Source organism: Toxorhynchites rutilus, chromosome 2, assembly GCF_029784135.1.
Source record: "Toxorhynchites rutilus septentrionalis strain SRP chromosome 2, ASM2978413v1, whole genome shotgun sequence".
NCBI lineage: Eukaryota > Metazoa > Arthropoda > Insecta > Diptera > Culicidae > Toxorhynchites > Toxorhynchites rutilus.
The window spans coordinates 56132341-56144665 of NC_073745.1; the positions used below are offsets into that span (position 1 = coordinate 56132341).

A 12325-nucleotide genomic window follows, 5' to 3' on the forward strand; every position below is an offset into this window, starting at 1 on the left:
TCTCAACTAAGTACTAATGAAAATGACGCAAGTAATACTACGTTGAGACGGCGGAGTTCCTCTAGGAACGTTAGTGCCATATAAGAAGAAGAAAACCCATAACGTCCGGTTGAATCAACAAGGTGTATTTGTTGTTGGGATTTCAAATCTACTGTTCGTGTTTTGATTGTGTAACACGAATAATATGTTAAAAGTTTGTATTAAGATAAAAAAAGATTTTTTAATATCGCTACGGTTTGTGTTAATTCACATGTCTTCAAATGTTTTTCAACGTAACTCCTAAACATATATTTTTACCATAATGATGTATTTGGAAAAGTTGTTGGAAATTAGAAGCAAATTCATGAAATTTCATGAACATGACGGTATAACACGACAAACATATTAAAAGGGAATATTTACTATAAAAAAAGACAATAAATTAAAAATATTTTTTAAAATATCTCGAAAATGGCTACATTTAGAAGGATATTTATAATGAGCTTTTTTGTTTTAAATCACAACAGAAATCATAATTTGTGGCTAAAAATGATTGTTAACATACAAAAATTCGAAGTTTCGAAAATTCATAAAAATTCGATGTTCCACAAAGTTCGTCAACAATAGTTTTACCATCTTGGACCCATTTTTTAATTTTCTACATGACTTCTATTTTATGTGAAAAAAAAAAATAAAAAAAAAAAAATATGTATTTTGGATATTGCAAATTAAAGTTTTTTTTGTAAATAAAAAAAAGGACTAATTTTTTTTTCTCAGTGTATATTTTTTTCATGTTTAGACATCAATACGCTATAACACTATTTCGATACGACTCATAGTTTTTTAGATATAAATTATCAAAGATTTCTCCTACTAAAATCGATACGCCCTTTTCAAAAGTTACGCTTGAGTCAAAAAATTCCCAATTGCTGTGGAAAACTCATATTTCCTACAACCCAAACGGAATACAAACTTTCATTCGAATTAAAAATACATGTTTTTTTTGTTAAATCTGCATTTTTTGGACGATTTCATTTGGAATTGCCCTATAATAAAACGAGAAGATAACATTGGATCATTTCAGCGGTGTGGCGCAATTTTTGGTGTAATAAAAGCGCGCGTACCTTTCACTTTTCGCGAATATTGTCTCCCCGCGTTTATTGTTTATTTTCCAACAAAACAACCACAATGTTAAGGTTCACCACCTTTCTGTTGCTGGAATGCCTGCGCACTGGCGTAAAGACGCCCCAATTTACACGGAATGCAAATTATGCTCATACATTATGCGACCGCAAAGGTTGCGCAATCCGAAACGAAACAATGACTCGCACTAACTACCCCCTAGTGCATGTGTCCTTAACTTCAACAGCTCCGCGAATGCTAGCCGCGATATGGAGATTATACCCCGGGATGACCCCATCCACAACCCCCCTCAGTTCATGATAGCAAACACATCGCACACGTGTCCATGTGCGCTGCTGCTACAGCCATAACCTGCAAAAACGACGACCCTCCGAGTGGCGCAATTCTGGTCCCGCGGGTCAGCTGTTAATTATAGACTGACGGCGCAATTCACACTCCTAGCGCAACAATACCCTCACCCCGCCCCCTCTCACCACGCAGACGAACGGAATTAACCAATGCGCGCGAGTGTTGTTGCTGCTGCTGCATTTTTTGGTCCCTTACCGCATGCAAATTGATGCAGGAAATAAGAAGCCAACTGTGTGCAAAAATCGCGGCAGCACACACATTCCAAATTGTCACCCTCCACCAGCCAGCACCGGATGTGGAGCCTGTCGAACAAGACCTTATTTTCGAGCACAACACGTCAACTGAAAAACCAATTACGGCTCATTTAGATGCTACCCTTTTGGCCTCTGATTGCGCCGCCACCGAGTTGCGTCTTGCGAATTTGCTGCATCGAGTGTGTGTGTGCGTCAAAGACAAGTGTTTCTTGTTCTGTCATTTAACGCCACACACTACTCGATGGCGGTGGCGGATTGAGATGTTGAGATTGCCCATGAAGATATTACCTGTTCATTTTATGGCTTTGTCGAAAAGTCAAGAAGTGGCACTCGAGATATTAAAAAAAGAAAAATGACAAGAAAAAGAGAATAAGATTCATTACCAGAGATTTACGTCTGAACTGACGCATTCGAGTGTATTTCATCATTCTAGGTATTGGAAGTGAGTGAAAAAATCTAGTGGCGTTTTTACGGTCTATGGTTGCGATTACGAATGAGGCATGAATAACTTTCTCTTACCAACTCCATTGTACCCTCATTTGATCGGTAACAGTTTAAGGTTTACCTCAATGTCTCTCCACTTCGGGGTTGACGTTAAAATCTAGCAAAAATCACGCAGAAGTTTTCAAAAGGTTGATCACAGATTTCATATTAAAATTTAAAACAAAAGGTATGAATAGTTTGGACAAATTACCTATTATTTCTAGATCAGTCTCGACCAGACAATTACATTACAATATGGCATCGTACACTATCACTGAATTTCATCCACTGAATCTAGCTGAATCTATATACAGCCATTCCATGCCAAACCGATATAGTGTTTCTCAGATTGTCGTCAAAAGTGGTAGTTTTGTTCTTTATCACAAATTATTAGAGTCGAATTTATTATTTTTTTTTGTTAAGGTGACCAGTTCCATTTTAGGGTGGTCCGAAAAATCCATTTTTTCGCATTTTTGCCAAAAATGACTTTTCAAAAAAAAAAAAACTTTTGAACTTGTACCGATTCAGATGTACGACAAATTGAATTAAAGCCAATTAGCTGGTCTTTCTTGGAAAAATACTACAGTTGCAGAAAATTTGAATTATGTTTTCGTTATTATTGATTGTACAGGTAAACTTCGATATAACGTACATTTCACTTTCAAAATTGTACGTTTTATCGAATTGTACGTTATATCGAAGCATAATAAAGTACTCACAAACGTAGTCTATAATACATTATTGTGTTGCTGTTTTAGTAAAGTTAATGAACAACTTCAATCAGAAGACGAAGTCGGCCTTTCTCATGATGTATCCCTTCGTACTGTTGATTGAGGCATTTAGAATCCGGAATCACAAAACCAGCTGTATTTCGGGATTGATTGAAGGTACAAAACTTGTTTTAGCATCACAATACATTGTAAATTCAAAAAATTGATTTTTTTTCCTTTATACTTTGGAAATGTGTACGTTATATCGAGGTAAAATGTACGTTATATCGAGGGTACGCTATAACGAGGGTACGTTATCTCGAAGTTTCCCTGTATTTGTTTCTTATAGTTTTCATGGACTCGGGACCAAAGGCGCTATATTTTTTTATATTTATTCTGGAAAGCGGAGATTTTTTCAGATGATCAACATATCAAATTCAAGCCTACTAGTTAGCCTTTCTTGAAAAAATAACATACTTGCCAATTAATTGGATTATAGTCACATACATCCAGCCTAGTCGCATAGAAATATTGAACGAAAACTGAAAACATGTTAACTTTGAAAAATCATAACGAAAAATAACGCCGCTCTGGTATTCGAATGTATTATGTGAAAAAAGTTTTCAGGAAAAAATATAAAAAATATGGCGCTCTTTGGCTTTAATTTAATATGTCGTACATTTGAATTAGTACAGTGGTTCAAAAGTTATAAATTTTTTAAAATAGTCTTTTTTGGAAAAAATTCGAAAAAAATGTCCGAAAAATATTTTCGGACCACCCTAAAATGGAAATGGTCACCCTAACAAAAAATAAAATAAAAAAATACGACTCTAATAATTTGCGATAAAGAACAAAACTACCACTTTCGACGACAATCTGATAAACAGTATATCGGTTTGGCATGAAATGGTTGTATATATATAAAAATGGAATGTTGTCTGTCTGTCCGATTCTTATGGATTCAAAAACTACTGAACCGATCGACATGAAAATTGGTATGTAGGGGTTTTTGGGGTCGGGGAAGGTTCTTATGATAGTTCGAGACCCCACCCCCTTTCTAAGGGGGGCTGCCATACAAATAAAACAAAAATTTATGCATTATTCGAGAATTAATCAAGCAAACGAAATCATATTTGGCATGTGGAGATTTTGGGGTGCAATGAATGTTTCTATGGTAGTGAGACACTCCTCCCCCTTCTCTAAGGGGAGGCTGCCATATAAATGGAACACAAATTTTTGCATAACTCGAAAACTAATGAAGCAAATGATGCCAAATTTGGCACGTGAAGGTTTTAGGGGGTAAGAAACGTTTCTATGGTGAGTAGACACTCCTCCCCCTTCCCTAAGGGGAGGCTGCCATACAAATGAAACACAAATTTCTGCATAACTCGAAAACCAATCAAGCAATGAAGCCAAATTTGGCGTGTGAAGGTTTTAGGGGGCAAGGAACTTTTCTATGGTGAGTAGACACTCCTCTCCCCTCCCTAAGGGGATGCTGTATTACTCGAGAATCAATCACGCAAACGGAACCAAATTTGGGATGTGAGGGTTTTTGGGTACGAGAAATGTTTCTATGATGGTATGACACCCCTTCCTCCTCTGGATAGGAGAGGGAGCCCCATAAAAATAATGCACATATTTCAACCAAACACATTCCAACCAAACATGACAATTGAAAATTTTCGGAAAACTCTGAAGGAAAATGGGGAAATTCGAAAAATTTATTTCGCATGTGTTCTACAATTACATATTCACAAGCGTTGTTAGTCCATTTGATGTTTGCGTGAACGAAGTTTATCGTCGTTCGAAAGTGGAAATGGATTTTAATGTGATAAAACGTACTTCTATATCGTCTTCTTTCTGACGAATTTCATGCCAACTCGTCTTAGGAGTTGGCAGCACCATTTCAGATAGCAGTGAAACGTTGTGGGTGTAAAGACGTGTTTTTATAACGTATTTTTTCAAAAATTCCTAAAAATATACTGCCATTCCATGCCAAATCGATATAGTGGTTCTCAGATTTTCGTTGAAAGTGGTGATTAGGTTCATTATCGCAAATCATTAGACCCGTATTTTTTATTTTTTTGTTAGGGTGACCATTTCAACTTTAGGGTGGTCCAAAAATTCAAATGTTTCCATTTTTTTTTCAAAAAATGACTTTTTTCAAAAATTCATAACTTGGTAACTACTGGACCGATTCAGATGATCGACATGTCAAATTAAAGCCTACTAGCTAGCCTTTCTTGAAAAAATAACACACTTGCCAATTAATTGGATTATAGTCACATACATCCAGTCTAGTCGCATAGAAATGTTGAACGAAAACTGAAAACATGTTAACTTTGAAAAATCATAACCTAAAAACGAAAAATAATACCTCTCTGGTATTCGGATATATTATGTGAAAAAACCAGCTTTCAGGAAAAAATTTAAAAAAATATGGCGCTCTTGGTTCCGAAACGATCTAAGCTATAGAAAACAAATATAATTAATAATTACGAAAACAAAATCCATTTCTATTCGTAGTGCAATATTTCTTCAAACAACACTAGGCCTTAATTTAATATGTCGATCATCTGAATCGGTTCAGTAGATCAAAAGCTATGAATTTTTGAAAAAAGTAATTTTTTGAAAAAAATGAAAACATTTGATTTTTTGGACCACCCTAAAATTGAAATGGTCATCCTAACAAAAAAAACGGGTCTAATAGTTTGCGATAAAGAACAAAATTTCCACTACTCACGAAAATCTGAGAACCACTATATCGATTTGAAAAAAAAAAACTTATCCTAATTTTGTTTAATATCAAGATAGCGATATAATGTTTTTTTTTTATCCCAACAGTTTATTTTATTAGGCTCATTTAGCAATTCAGCTGTAACAGAGCCGAATTCATTCGTGTACATTTTTTATCTTAAGATAAGTTTTGTTGTATATTACACTGTTACCATATTGAGGCGTAAAAGTATCGCTATCTATCGTTAAACATTTGTTCTATCTATAACACAGTAGCCGTTTAGGCTCAAGAGAATTCCTATTCTATCGATGCACAACACATGTCGCCTTTTTTCGGCGTAAGAATATTGCTATTGTTCGAATGTTCACAGCTGGGCTGTTCACAGCGGGACTGTTGATATGAGGCTTCCTTTGTTGCGTTATTAATAGACCGAAATTGTGACTGCGGTAAGGGACTGGGATTACCGACACATGATGATTGTTTCGTGGACATAGTAGCTAGAATAACACACTAAGATGGTCAGTTGAGGGGCCCTGAGTTATGAGGTCATGATTGTTCGCTTAGTAGCGGACACGCAACCAATTAGGCTACGAAGACCCCCAGCGATATAATGTATTCGACAAACTTTTAGATCTTTTTAAAATATAAACCTTTGTCCAAGACATTAACTTTCTATCTTTTATAGTTTTTGGAATATAAGTCTTTTTTATATGAAGACTTCTGAAAAAAAATATATTTCGCTCGTGACATTTTTGTGTTAAAATTCTCATGTTTGACATGTTCTTGACATGTTCCTAAATAGAAAAAAGTAAGCAGAGCATGTAAACTGCGATAATTTATATATAAAAATGTTACGAATTAAACATTAATAGTATTTTTCCAAAGAAAAAAAAAAGAAAAAGTTGTTGTTCGAAAAACTTTTTTTATGTAAATGTGGCCATTGTCCGATGTATGGAAAACTTGTTGGAAATTTTAAGGGCTATTTATAACTTTTTTTACCAGAATGTTTAAAGCATATGTTCTCGAGAAAAATTAATTTTAATTTTAAAAAAAAAATTTTACAATGAATTTTTGTTCCAAAAAATTCTTTGGTAATTTTTAGTGGAAACCAAAATAATTTCCTACATGCCATTCTTTGACTAAAATTTTGTTGGTCTGATAGATTTTTTTAAATAAATTTTGGCTTTTTTTCAACTTTTTTTCTGAAAATCTTAATTTATATTAAATTTTGTAGGTATCATAGTTTTTATCCACTGTAAATCTGCAAATATTGCATTAACTTCTAGTGTTTGCAGGCAATTTTGTAACCTGGTGTATTCCCCAAACGTCTGTGAACGTTTCATATTGATACGTTCAGCCGTTTTTTCTACCCGATTTTTCAAAGTTTGGACTAAATTAGAGGAAAATTTAATCGCAAATCGTACCAGAAGTATAAAATAGTACGCGACTCTCAGAATGAACAAACTCTAAGATAGAAAAAATTTAAGGAAAAAGATTGATTTTCACGATTTTTTCGGGTACAATGAATCGATCCAAAAAATCGGGAATCGAAATGGAAAAGATCGATCTTCCATTCCAAGATCGTCCAATCCTAATTTGCAACATGAAATTTTACACATTTCTTTGACCAATAAAATTATTCATATAAAGAATCGCTGAGAAAAAAAAAGTTAACTTGCTCCTAATGGCGCTGTAAATAAACTAAATAACAGAATTGAAAAATGTTCAGCGAGAAAATTTAAAATTACAAATTCCTGGAATATATTTGACAGAATGTATATAATTTTAACATCTTACGGAACTAGTTTCGGCTTGTATATCGCACTGCAAGCCGCTTCTGCTATCCCCGATAATAATTTATCAGTTTTATATTAAACGAATTCTGCAGAATATTTATTGTAATGCAATTCAATGAATTTAATATCAAAATTCACGACTTGCCGCTCGTATAGTTATTTGTAATTACTAGTTTGTAGTTAACCCAATGTAGGTTTAGTTTTCATAGTTGATATGAATTCTTTAGAAGTTTAGAATTTTTCTAAACTTTTTCTCATCGTGACATTGTTCTATGGGCAGAATACAAAAAATACAACAAAATGAAGACGGCTCAAAAGGGACCTTTCCTGCTTCGGATTTTGCGATTAGCAACACATTTGGCCTTTCTTTATAATTTTCCAATTAACGTGGTTTTTTTTACGAGGTACGTTTCCCCCGCGTAATAAAACCTGAGTGTATAGAATGTCAAAAAATCAAATACAAATATTCCATGTAAGATTGTTTACGGTTTGTGACTGTTGTCACTACAAACCTGCAGCATATATGTAGTACAGGTCAGACTCGATTATCCGGAGTATTTTATTTTTTACTTTCGGAAAATTTTAATAAATTGTATAATAATTCCATATTGAATAGGTCATATGGGTATCAAATGACAGGGTTTGACTAGTAGAATATAGTTATTCATGAAAAATGCATATCCAAGATGACCACTACAAAATGGCGGATTACCTATTTTCTCAGAACCCCATCAATATGGGTATCAAATGAATTAGCTTGACTAGTAGAACACAGTTATTTATGGAAAATGCAAATCCAAAATGGCCGCCGCCACAAGATGGCGCCATAATATATGGGTATCAAATGAAAGGGCTTGACTAGAAGAACACAGTAGATCATGAAAAATCAATCCAAGATGACCGCAGTTCTCAATTGAACAATTACTTTTAAATGGTTTCATTTAGCTTGCCCTTTTTGTACGTATGTTTAAGTGTTTGAAAAGTTGTCCCACATTGATAGAAAATTGACCTCGTTCCTGTTGACTAATTGATCTGAAATTTGGAACATCCCTTTAATTCTACTCTCTGGCTGAATGGCTGGACTTGGAGAATACAACCCTACAAACATTCAAACATACATAGAAACAGGTCAAGCTGAATGAAACCATTTAAAAAGTAATTAGTTGTTTGGGGACTAAGACCATCTTGGAATTGAATTTTTCATGATCTGCTATGTTCTACTAGTCGAGAACTTTCTTTTGATACTCATGTTGATGAGGTTTTTGAAAAAAATGTATATGGCACCATTTTGTGGTGGCGGCCATCTTGAATTGGCATTTTCCATTAATAACTGTATTCTACTAGTCAATCCTTTTCATGTGATATACATATTGATGGGGTTCTGAGAAAATGTGTAATTCGTTATTTTGTAGCGGCCGCCATCTTGGATTTGAATTTTTCATTGATAACTATATTCTACTAGTCAAGCCCTTTAATTCGATACCCATATTGATGGGGTTTTGGGAAAACCCATATTGATGGGATTTTGAGAAAATATCTACATAATCCGCCATTTTGTAGCGGCCACCATCTTGGATTTTCAAGATCATGGAATACGCAGTTTCATAATGACACCGGAAATAAAGATGTGTTCCAAATTTCAGATCAATCGGTCAACAGGAAGGGGGTTTAATTTTTATTAATGTGGTACAGCGCTACAGACAAAGTTACAAAGTTACAAAGTCACAAACATACAAACGTGTCAACCTAGATAAAACCGTTTTATAAATGAGTGCAAATCATAATTATATTACGTTCACCGAGAGATCATCGTTTTCGTTTTTTTATGACTCGATTATCCGGAGAACTCGATTATCCGGGGTGAAAAAAAACAATACTCCGGATAATCGAGTCCGACCTGTACTACAGTTATCACGAGCACATAAAGGTGAAGCAGACGATGTAGGTTTTCAGTTGAAACAAACATATGATCGCTTTTCTCATAAAGGAAAATAAGAGTCTTTTGTGAAACGAACAAAAACCCAAAATCATTCTCAAAATCAAAAGGCTCAAAAGCAAATGAAATTAACGAGCATAAATATCAGATTTGTTTGGCAAAGTAATGGACATAATCCGTTTACAACCGGCCGGAGCTAGCCAAGCTAGCCCAATCAGGTTTTTATTCCGATTATTCACAGTCAATTTTAAAGGAGCTGGTTTTTCTTGCCGGTCGACTACTATCTTGCTGAGTAGTAGTGGTTTGCGACGGAAACTCTCATGACGGTTTACGGTTCCATCACGAACATCAAGCTTCAATTTGGTGTGAAAAAAATATTCCAGTTTCACTCTTTCATGTTACAATGTATGTATACATGACTCATATCGCCGCAGCATGTTGTAATGAAAGTGCTGATCCCGTTCAACATCGATTATGGCTGATTTAATGGAAAATCCGGAAAAAGGGTTCCAGCGCCTATCTTGTGTCAATCCGATCGAATGTGTGCAAATATAGCACCCTGTATAATTAAGCGTAATTAAAACTCACTAGATTGAAATGGACTGAGAGACGGTCTTCTGGCTGATGGAATAATTTTTCCATCAGTAGCGTCATCCTGCCTTGCATACCTGTACAGCTTGCCGATGCTAGTGTTGTTGTTGTTGTTGTTGCTGTGAATCAGGTTACCGATTTATGTTACCATTTCCTGCGTGTTTGCGTAGTAGCAATTACACCAAAGTTTGGTTATGAAATCATTGGAGTCGGAATGTTCGAAAGCGGTATCGCATTTAATTCGGCGCCGGTGTATTCAATTAAGAGCAATAGGAACCAAGATTTCAATGAAACATAAATCAAAAACCATTGATTTTCTAGCATGTTTTGTTTCTTCCCTCATTCCAGTTCGATGCCTACACACGGTCCCTCCAGATCGATCCCCACGGGGCTAGCTTCCGGCTGGTTACCGACGGACAACTCCCATTGCGACAGTGCCTGCATCCGGAAGCCAGTGCCAAAGATATCCAGTTGCCCGCGTACTACTGGCGGTTTGCCGATCTGCGGAAGGAGTATGCCCGCTGCAAGGCTGGTGACCTTGCCCGCGCCCTGGTACCAGTGTCCGACGTGACGAAGCTGCACTCGATGCCCCGCCTACCGACCCCACCGGCGTCCGTCGCCGAGATGATGCTAGGTAAGTCTGCGTTAAATTTAGTATTATCGTACAAAGGAACCTCAAATGTCGCCATCAAAATAAAGGAACAGACTCATGCTGTCAATTATTGAAATAGTTAATTCAAAAATGAATTAGAAGTATGTTTTATAAACATGTGCCTACGTAATGATTTTTAGCTATGGCATTAAATGCCTTCAGCCGACAAGCCTTCCAAGAAATCCCGCAAAATGTGCACTTTGTCAGACCATTAGCGATGCATAACCATTAAATTCGTCGCCGACTGAGAAAGAGAGATGACTTAATTCGGACCAAACACGTTTACCATCGCTTCTACCGCCTTGGTTAATATTGATGGTATCATAATCCAAACACGCTGTAACGTTTCATAAGCGGAAACTAAGTTTTTCGTCCGCCTAATGACTCGGTTGACTCTTTCGGTTGTGATTTAGGATGTCATGTCACTACCAGCCGATTTGCTGGAATTTATGCCGTGTCACCCCGCGCGTTTGTTGGTGGTTTTTACTTGATAGGTCCCGCTTGTCCCCGTCTGTGACCTAAGTTCGGAGAGGAACCCAAGCCTCTGGACACGTGCTGTCATTATTACCCTCATCATCACACCATCCCCAGGTTGGTGTGCTGCTGTAGCAGTAGATTCTAATTACAGTCGTCGTTAAAAGGTATATCTTCTCGTACACTTTTCATACCCCGACGCATTGTAAGAAGCTAGAGGCCGCGTCAGCGTCCAATAATAAATAGACTTTTCATAAGCGAAGGCCACAAATCACTGCCCGTTTTTCACCGACCCGAGTGAGCCAGTGTGATCCACCCGACGGGGGCTGGGCGACAAAAAGTTAAGTGGCAATTACCGGGAACCTGTTGAAGAATTTCAAGTGCCTGTGGTTGTTGGTACCTGTTGCTGCGTCGCGGAGTTATTCAAATTTCATTTGATCGACGCCAAATTAGGGCTGACGGGAGAAGCAGAGGAAAATCGATCGCCGGTCGATCGTCGATCGGTAATCCTATTGACGACGAGAGTGGTAACAATAGCATGACCGCACTTGACCTAAGCGAGAGAGATATCGACGCCAACCTGGCCGCGAGAGCTTCCGGACAAAAGAGAAACGGCTGCCGTAATTAGTCTGCGCTGTAAATTGTTATTGATTTGTTTGCTTTGCGGTTTTTAATGAGTAATTGTGGAACATGAACAAATTTTTTAAACTCTTTTGATGAGACCCAACAAATCTAACGTGTCTCGAAAGGATCCTTTTCGCGTTTTTATTTAAAAAAACTTTATATAGTAGGTGATCAAACAGTTATTCTTATGAAAAAAATGATACATTCTGTCAAATAAATACCGGAAATTTGTACTTTTAACCTTTTGCGGTCGTAACAAATTTTTATAAGGGTGTCGTGCTGCCGTTCTACGCATGGTTGTCCCATGTTACTTTTTGACGATTTTCACTTTTCTTCATAAAACGTTGTTTTTATGCATAATCTTACGGAAAACACAAAAAAAACATGTAGTTTATTCCCAACTTTAAAAAAAAACAACATCAAGTTCAATTGTCCCATGTTGATATTCTATTCATAACTGTCCCACCATGTATTTTTTGTAGATCCATTTCGAATAAGTCGGTTCAAGTACAAGAATTTCATGTAACACTTTCAGCAGGCCTAATGCACTCTTTTCTGGTTTGGAAGAACGAAGTAATTCTCAGACAAATAAGAAAAA

The 12325-nt window shown here is 36.4% G+C and overlaps 1 protein-coding gene across 7 annotated transcripts in view; it reads left to right on the forward strand.

Moving 5' to 3' along the window:
- The window catches only part of LOC129770102 (RNA-binding protein fusilli), a 261350-nt gene that overhangs the window by 159303 nt on the left and 89722 nt on the right, over window positions 1–12325 (forward strand). For all 7 annotated transcript variants that reach the window (XM_055772732.1, XM_055772736.1, XM_055772738.1 and 4 more), the window contains exon 4: window positions 10326–10611. In XM_055772732.1, the coding sequence (XP_055628707.1) occupies window positions 10326–10611 (286 nt within the window). The remainder of the gene's footprint in view (window positions 1–10325; window positions 10612–12325) is intronic.